Below are 9,280 nucleotides of genomic sequence, written 5' to 3' on the forward strand. Positions count from 1 at the left end.
TTCATCTGACCATTTTGTATGTATCTGAGTGGAAGACATGAATGAGCACAATTTTCAAGCATGCTTCTATAATTCCAAAATATGGCTGCAAGCAGAAATCTTTGGCGGCCAAGCCCCCTTCACAAGTAGGGCCCCAGTGGCCAAATTCTGCCATGTTAGACAGGATAATGAAGAGAAAATAGATGAACATGTTTTTTAAGATATGTGATCAAGTTTCCTGTTGGGTCTTTGCTCCCCACCAACTACTAGCACTGGCTCATTAATAAGAAAAACCTGAACAATTTGAATATTTTCTCCAGCCACTTGTGCTTGGACCCCTAGAAATGGCACCTTTTCTTTTCCTATTAGTCAAGTTGATCATATTTTGCCTAACTGAAATGTAACCGATCAGCTGATTTGCTTTTCAAAGTTTCTATGAAGCTCTAGCGGAAATCAGTGTTTGTAGATTACAGCCAGAGATTCTCTAAGTGAATGCATATGCAGGGAAAGGCGAGGGGAAAGGGAGCATTCCTTTGATTGTCCCTTAATCACTCAATTATATTTGTGCAGCGGGTGAGGAGCAAAGACCTGGATAGATGATGCACGCACACACACACACACACACACATACACATACTCCTAATGATGCATGGCTCGAGACTATGGTTCTTTAGGTTCACCTGCTTGGTGTTTGAATTTCTCCAGTATGGTGAGTGAAACTTTCGTGTCCATTTTTGTATCTGTTTATTCAAACTAATTGTCATTTAATGAAAATTTACATATAGCAGTTTATATGTGTACTTTAACAAGGGAAGACCAATTGAATTTTTTATAAAATATCGTATAATCAGCAATAATGAATTAAATAATAATAATTTTTTTGATCAACTTGACTTTAACCTTTTTATCAACAAAAGAAAACTGTTTTGACGTTAAAAGGACGCAACTATCTACTACCTACTAAGAATGATTTAGAGACTGTTATTGTTTCAGTTTTGTGTAATTTATAACATTTGATATTTGAACTATTTAGTTATTTACGTATATGCATATATTATTAAGAAAATATTTGAGATATTGTCACGAACCATGGACCTTGTTCTTTCTAATGCAGTGTGCATTGTCTAGCTTAAACTGTCAACAGTAATTATGGCTTGATATTCACGATGGGTTCCCACACATACACACACACACACACACACACACACACACACACAAGAAAGGGCCTGGAGATGGTAAAGTGGTGGGGGTGGGGCACATCATTATTGTAATGAGATATGAGCATGCGTGAGAATGAAGGTCAGGGCATGATGAGCACTGCTGAAAGAAAAGGCATGCATATTTGTTCATACATTATTTTTTGTGTTTCTGAACTACATTAAAATATCAGTTTAGGCTTCGTCTTATTTTCCATGCTTGTTCCGGAGTATGCAAATCTTTCTTTAGGATGAATGCTTAATAATGCAGATTTGCCTTTGTGTGATTTACTATTTATGTAGTAATATTCATTTCTTTACATGGCACCTTGGCATATTATATTTCTAGGAGAAGCACCTCCTTTTGAGGGAAATAAAGTTAGACTAAAGCAAACCCTACAAAGAAGCACCCAGAACGTATTTCCTAGAACACACTGTTGTGAATGACTTATTTATATATACTTATTTTAACAATCTAATTTAAGTATATATTGTGATTGATTATTAGTTAGTTCTCATTTTTCATGTTCATACTTTTCAAACCTTACACCTTTTTGTTGAGTATGTAACTTTTTATCATTTACATTTGCACATTTGTCTTAGTGGGTTTTGTTCCATTGATTTCTTATTTAAGTTGTAAGAAAGTGTTCTTTTCAGAGCTCTTGTGTCTTACAGATGTTTCTTTACTGACCTTTTAAATATTTATTAATGCTTTACAGACTTATCAGAACACCACTGAGACAGATGCATACTACATTTTACTTGCAAAACTAATTTGCCTTTGTGCATAGTTTTTTTAGTATGCTTATTCATTTTGCATTCTTACTTTTTTTATGTATTCATACTTATTTTTGAGTATGCATACTTATTTTGCATACTTGTTTTTAAGTATGGATTTGAAGTATGCATACCTATTTTTAAGTATGCATATTTAGTATGGATAATGCTTTTATTTTAATTTTTTCCATATCAATTCAGGATTTGGACAATAAATTCCTTTTTTTTTTAAAGTATTTTTGTCTAAAAATATTTTTGTCATGCATACTTATTTGTAAACTTACTGTTTATTTTCCTTAATTTTACTTTAATTTTTAGTATGCATGCTTATTTTTTGCATTCGCATTTTAAGTATGCATGCTTTTTTTGCACATAGGAACATACTGTTGTGAATGACATTCATATTAAGCAATTAATATTTATTTACTTCTTAGCAAATGTAGAAAGTGCAGGTATATATTGTGAGTAATTACTAGTTAGAACTCAATTTCCATGTTTTTGTTCATACCTTCATGCACTTCCACTTTTCTGTTGCGTATATAGCTTTTCGTCTTACAATTACATTTATATTGTTACATTTACACATTTGTTTTTTTTTGGTAATATTTCATTGATTTCTTATTTAAGTTGTAAGATTACTTTACAGAGCACTTGTATTGCAGATGTTTCTTTACTGACATCATAAATGTTTATGATTACTGAAATTAATTAGTTAATTTCAGTCTCTGTACTTCAAAAATAAGTATGCATAATTTTTAAGTATGCATACTTATTTTTAAAATTAAATTTATAAAAAAATTAAAATGACTTAAATGTTTAATTTAATATTTTAACTTCTTTTTAAAATTAATTTGATTAATTAAATTGTGCATCAATTCAGGGTGGTCTTAACAATATATTTAATTTTTCTTTCAAAAACTAATTTAGCATATTAATTTATGTTGTTATGTGTTGTCATTATTATTATTATTATTATTATTATTAATAATAATATTTTACAAATGCATTATTTTTTTGTATACCTATTTTATAATGCGGGTTAATTTTCCTAACTTATTTTTATTCCAAATTTCAGTATGCAGTTTAAAAATTTTGAACGTATGCATTGTAAGTATGCATACATTTTAAACAATGTATTTTAGTATAGAAGCTTTTTTGCAAAATAAAAAAAAATATATTCCTTCAAATGTTTTAGTGAATACTTGAGAACTAGGAAAACTCTTGCATACTTAATTGTACATGCTTAAGTTTTTAAGCATGCATTCTTATTTTGTATAATTTTTTTGAGAATGCATGTTTATTTTCCATGTATATATTTTTTACTTAAATTTTTAGTATTCATACGTAAAATTAATTATGCATACTTTTTCAGTAATTTCATTTTAAGCATTATTTTCTTTATATTTATTTATTTTTTCTATATTTTTTTCACTTATGGAAGCACTAATTAGGCACAAGCTTCATTTTGCTTACATTTTACTTGCAAACCTAATTTCCTTTCATGCATATTTATTTTTTGAGTGTGTATTCCCATTTTGCATACTTAGTTTTAAGTATGCATACTTATTTTTTGAGTATGCATACTCATTTTGCCTACTTCATTTTTAAGTATGCATACTTGTTTTTTAAGTATGCATTTTTAGTATGGTCTCTTTTTTCAGATCATTTCAGGATGGTGTTAGCAATATGTTTCCTCTAAATGTTTTATCAACATTTACTTGAAATATAGGAAAATTCTTGCAATAATTAATTTGCATATTTATTTATTTTGTTATGTGTTTTTATTATTATTTTTTTTTTTCACAAATGCGTTATTATTTTATATTTGCGTTTTTTAAGAATGCAGGTTTATTTTCAATTCTCATTTTTTACTTAAATCTTTAGTATTTATATTTATTTATTTGTTTTACCTATGCATTTCAAGTATGCATACTTGATTTTAACAAGGTATTTTAGTATAGAAACTTTTTTGCATATCTATCCAGAATGGTTCTAAAAATATATTTCCTTCACATGTGAGAACTTGTGAACTAGGAATACTCTTGTATGTTTAAATTTGCATATTTAGGTTTTTAAATATACAACCTTTTTTTTCTATAGTCATTTTGTAGAATGCATGTTTATTTTCCATATATTTTTTTTACTTCAATTTTTAGTATTCATACTTACAAATAATTATGCATACTTTTTTGAACATTAATTCAGCACAGGCTTTTTAAAAAATCATTTTTGTTTTTATGAAATATTTGAAATGTAGTAAATGTAAAAATTGAAAATATATATTGTGAATGATTACTAGCTAGTACTTATTTCCATGTTTTTGTTCATACTTTCATGTGTCATTTGTTATGTCTTGCAGTTGTTTCTTTATTGACCTCTTAAATATTCAATGCTTTACTCATTTATAGGAAAATTAAAGAGACAGACGCTTTCTACATTTTGCTTGCAAAGATAATTTGACTGCTTTCATGCATACTTATTTTTTGAGTATGCATACTCATTTTGCCTACTTCATTTTTAAGTATACATACTTGTTTTTTAAGTATGCATTTTTAGTATGGTCTCTTTTTTCCATATCATTTCAGGATGGTGTTAGCAATATGTTTCCTCCACATGTTTTATCAACATTTACTTGAAATATAGGAAAATTCTTGCAATAATTTATTTGTATATTTGTTTACTACATTCTGCATAGTTATTATTATTATTATTATTATTGTTATTTTTACAAATTCATTATTATTTTGTTTACTTTTTTTTAATTATGCAGGTTTATTTTCCATACTTTTTAAATTAAAATTTTTAATTGTATTAATTAATTTTTAAATGTATTAATTTTTTTTTTTACCTATGCATTTTAAGTATGCATTCTTATTTAGCAATGTATTTTAGTGTAGAAATTTTTTTGCACATCTATCCAGAATGGTTTAAAAATATATATTTCCTTCATGTGAGAACTTGCATACTTAAATTTTTAACTATACATTTTTATCTTCTATACTTATTTTGTACAGCGCATTTATTTTCCATATATATTTTTTACTTCTGTTTTTAGTATTCATACTTATGATTACTTATCCATTCTCTTTTGATCATTATTTCAGTGCAGTGATTTTTTTTTTTTAAATCCTACATATATTTTACAAAATATTTGAAATGTAATGAGCAAATGTAATGATTGGAAATATATATTGTGAATGATCACTGGCTATTTCTCATTTCCATGTTTTTGGTCATACTTTCATGTGTCATTTTTTATGTCTTGTAGATCTTTCTTTACTGTCCTCCTAAATGTTTATCACTTCTTTACTCACTTATAGAAACACTAAAGAGACAGAAGCTTTCTGTATTTTGCTTGCAACCTAATTTGACTGCTTTCATGCATACTTATTTTTTGAGTATGCATACTTATTTTGCATACTGAATTTTTAAGTATGCATACTTGTTTTTTAAGTATGCATTCTTAAATGTTCTAACGATACACTACGATGCATTCTCTCTTGCCGGTGTCTAGACGCAGTGCGTGTCACAGTGAGGGAGTCCAGTGTGGAGGTGGTGCAGGGCGACTCAATCACTTTACCCTGCTCCTTTTTCACCATGAGCCCCCTGATCCGCCTCAGCGTCATCTGGACCCTGACTCCTTTTTCTGACCAAGACAATCCCACACAGGTATTACACTCTGAACACTGCATGTGACATACTGTTTACCATTTAAATAAAAACCATCACAACTAGACACTGACGATTCATTCATTTTCAGTAAGCACAGTAAGTCACCTGTGTAGCTCAAAACCAGTGAAAGTACAGCATTTGTTAGTGATGAATTGTTTACATGTGTACTCCAGGTGATCGTATATGATCAGGGGCAGGTGATCGAAAGCCCCTCCTTCACCAGCAGGGTGGAGTTTGCTGACATGCCCTGGAACGCTGATATCGTCCTGAATGATACACGCGTTTCTGATGCTGGCATCTATCGTTGCGTGGTGAACAATCCACCAGAGACAGGAGACCCTGGAATCGGAGAACTTAGCCTCAGAGTCCTGGGTAAGAACCATTTAACACTCGGTTCCTGTGAAGTCTGTCTGAAACTACACTGCTTTAAGTGGTCATGTGTCACTTACCTGGCATGCATTCTGAGAGACTGATGGCTGTCAACAAAAATGTCCACTTTTAGAAAAAGGATTAGTGTCTTATTATTCCTTTCACTGGAGCTGTATGAGTTTCTTCTGTAGTGAGTGCCTGCTTATATACTTTATCAAAAGATTGATTAAAGGAGCAGTTTATCATTTTTACGGCCCTCTGCTGCCCACAGGGCGAACTGCAACTTAAATAAAAACATTTTCTCTTCCACACAAATGACCAGGCCCTCTGCTGAAACTATGTATTCCATGTGAATTGCCTTTCTGCAAAAAGAAGTAGAGCTGAGCAGATTTTGCATGTGGGGACATATTTGTGGGCCAGAAAAAATCACACACACACACACACACACACACACACACAGGTTGCTATGTACGTTATATAACGTAATGTAAAATATACCCGACTTACTGGATGGTGGTGTGTCTGCTGTAGTGCCCCCATCTCTGCCTGTGTGTATGTGGGAGGGAGACACTGATGTAGGTGGCACCGTGACATTGACATGCCTTGTAATGGAGGGTGTCCCCTATCCACAAATGAGTTGGGAGAAGCTGGAGCCAGATCACATCACCTTGCCCATCAGCATGGGGGGTAACAAGTACATTTCCATTATCAGATTAAATATGTGAAGCAAAACCTGACATGAACTTAACGGCCTCTAAGAGATCAAGGCCATGTCTATGTATTTGTGTCTTTTCTTTAGGGGAGTTAATGGGTTTGGTGCAAATTGCAAACATGTCTGCACAGGACTCTGGTGTGTATCGCTGCTCCGTGACCAACGCTCTAGGCACACAAAACTGCTATGTGAACCTCTCAGTGTACAACCGTGAGTTTCAACCAGATCTCTCTGTCCAATCAGAGTATTTCAGAATAAATCGGAGTATTTCACTCCAGTGCTTGCAATTACTTTAGCTTAAACTAGTTAGTCAACAAACTCTGTACAAACCTTTTGTTGATTTGTTTTAATAATTGTTTCCCACCTCAAAGAATCTTCTAGATAATGTAAACATTTATGGTAGGACCCTATTCTTCGGTTTTTGGTGGATCCAACAAAACTGGTTAAAGAACAATCCCAGTCAAGAACCTCTTCTGAAGAATGTAGTTAAATCAATCATCTTGTCATTTTAGCCATGATCATGTTGCCCTATGATAACGCATCTGTGAGAACAGGGTTCCTATAGCCAGTCTCTCTCCTTGTGCAGCTACAGAGAATGCCCCAGGCCTCCTGCAGGGTGTGCTAATCACAATCTCCATGGGCCTGGTGCTGCTGACCCTGTTGGCACTGGTGCTGTGGCTCCACCGCTCGGCTCGGGAGAGCAAATGGATGGACGGCCATGTGGAGGAGCGCTACGAGATCACATACACTCCCTCTGTAATCAAGCGCTCATTTGTCTGAGATTTTTGGACTGGGACTGCATTTGAATCAAGGTTCTATTATGTTCAGATATTTCTGAGATGCAGTATGTGGCGTGCTACAGTTGGTCGCTTATTAAAATAGGGAATAAATATTGTACCTTTTGTAGTGTAGACTGTACTCCTTGGTGCTGTGTAACACTATACTACTTTTGCTGAGTAAAATGCTGAGTATATTAATTTTTCTATCAAAACTATTGCTTCGAGGCCTTAATAGGTTTCTGTTCTGATTTTTTTTTCCCAAAATGAAATGTGCATAAAAAACTGTAAATTGCACATTTTCTGTAGTTATTTTGTGTTCCAACACTAAAGACATTAAATAAGAAAACAATAAATTTCTTTCTTGCCATGTTCCTGTTTGCTTCTAAATTACACCAACGACTTAACATATCCTCTACCATCACCCACTCACACCGTATTAGAAAGTCACATTTAAACACTGCCTAAACAAATATTACTTTCAAAATTAGATTATTTCGGCCAAGGGAAGTTTGGGAGTGTATCTAAACAATCATAAGCTCATAATCCTAAAATGAAAGGAACATAAAGAAAGCTGTTAGGCAAATGCAGTTCACATAACCATTAAATGAAGTGCCATTTTCCCAGCAGGCCTGGTATTACAAGGCTCAGAAACAAAGAAACTCCCCTTTAATGTTACGCCTTAAGTTACAGTAATCCTGTCCACTATTACATGTTCAAACAGCTCCTGAGCAGTGTACTTATTTAAAAAAAATATATATATAATGTATAAAATAAAAATGTATCATTCTAAAAATAGTATTTATATTGGAGCAGTATTAGAAAGTCAGGATTAAATACAGGACTTTTCTAAAAGGAACTTTTACTTAACCTAAAAGAAATGTTGAGAGTAAGCATGACTTTCAATTAGACTGTACTCTGTTTTCTGTTGAATTCTCAAATCTAATTGGTCAGAAGCTACTGATTAATTTTCTATAACCACAGCTCTGACAATAGTGCTGGCTGTAATTCAAATCACAGGTTTATAATAATACATTTGCTGTAACACATCGTTTCTACGGTAACAGTTCCTTCACAGGGACGCTCCATACAAGCTAAGACTAATAAAGGGAATAGAAACAACAATGTATTCATAAAAAACGTGTATTAAGTGACGGTGTGAAGCTTTCTGAATGGAAACATTTCTTGAATATTTATGTAAGGAGTCTCCAGTGTCAGTAACAGAGGTAAAGCTGAAACTTTATGTTTTCCAACACAGGAAAGTCTTAAGGACATAAGCTGCATTTTTTGTTCTTCTTAACTTTGAGAAAGAGGGAGAAAAAAAGAGGCTAGTGAGGGGAGAACTGTTTGTAACTGTTATACTGTAAGTGATAAGAATTTACTTGTTTCATGGTTTTTACACATTATCTGTGACTATAAAATAATGACATGTCAGTTGCTAATAAATGAAACCTCAGTGTTATGTTAGTGTTGGTAAATTGCTGTGGTACAAGAGAAATAAATCACTTCAAGATGTTCCTGTTATAATGTGGTATATAGTAACTCAACTTACTTCACTTATGTCAGGCCACATCACACTGCTCCATCGTTGATGCTTTTCCTATAACAGCATGCCCTAAATTGTGTTATTCTTTACTTAAATACTCCTCTATACCTGCTTAAAACTGAAATCCTTATTATTTTGAAAGTAACCTTCTCAACCTTTCTTCATCGTTCTGGGGAAACTAAATTTTCAGAACCAGCAGTAAGGATTTCACACTAGACACTAACTAGCAAGAAAGAAAGAAAGAAAGAAAGGG

General features: G+C 32.5%; 1 protein-coding gene across 1 annotated transcript; it reads left to right on the forward strand.

Annotated features, from left to right (window-relative positions):
* The first annotated feature begins 106 nt into the window (after positions 1–106).
* Positions 107–9,224, forward strand: zgc:165604 (uncharacterized protein LOC792578 homolog). The gene is made up of 6 exons (XM_026938365.3): positions 107–688; positions 5,467–5,621; positions 5,798–5,996; positions 6,525–6,680; positions 6,793–6,915; positions 7,292–9,224. The coding sequence occupies exons 1-6, from the start codon at positions 622–624 to the stop codon at positions 7,483–7,485; spliced, it is 894 nt and encodes a 297-aa protein (XP_026794166.3). The 5' UTR covers positions 107–621; the 3' UTR covers positions 7,486–9,224.
* The last annotated feature ends 56 nt before the right edge of the window (positions 9,225–9,280 follow it).

This window comes from Pangasianodon hypophthalmus, chromosome 15, assembly GCF_027358585.1.
Source record: "Pangasianodon hypophthalmus isolate fPanHyp1 chromosome 15, fPanHyp1.pri, whole genome shotgun sequence".
In the NCBI taxonomy this organism is placed as follows: Eukaryota; Metazoa; Chordata; class Actinopteri; order Siluriformes; family Pangasiidae; genus Pangasianodon; species Pangasianodon hypophthalmus.

Excerpts from the sequence above, each read along its gene's own strand:
- zgc:165604 (XM_026938365.3), top strand. The coding sequence starts at position 622 with ATGATGCATGGCTCGAGACTATGGTTCTTTAGGTTCACCTGCTTGGTG. Across the intron at positions 5,622-5,797 it reads ACCAAGACAATCCCACACAG|GTGATCGTATATGATCAGGG; the intron begins GTATTACACTCT and ends TGTGTACTCCAG. Across the intron at positions 6,681-6,792 it reads CTTGCCCATCAGCATGGGGG|GGGAGTTAATGGGTTTGGTG; the intron begins GTAACAAGTACA and ends TCTTTTCTTTAG.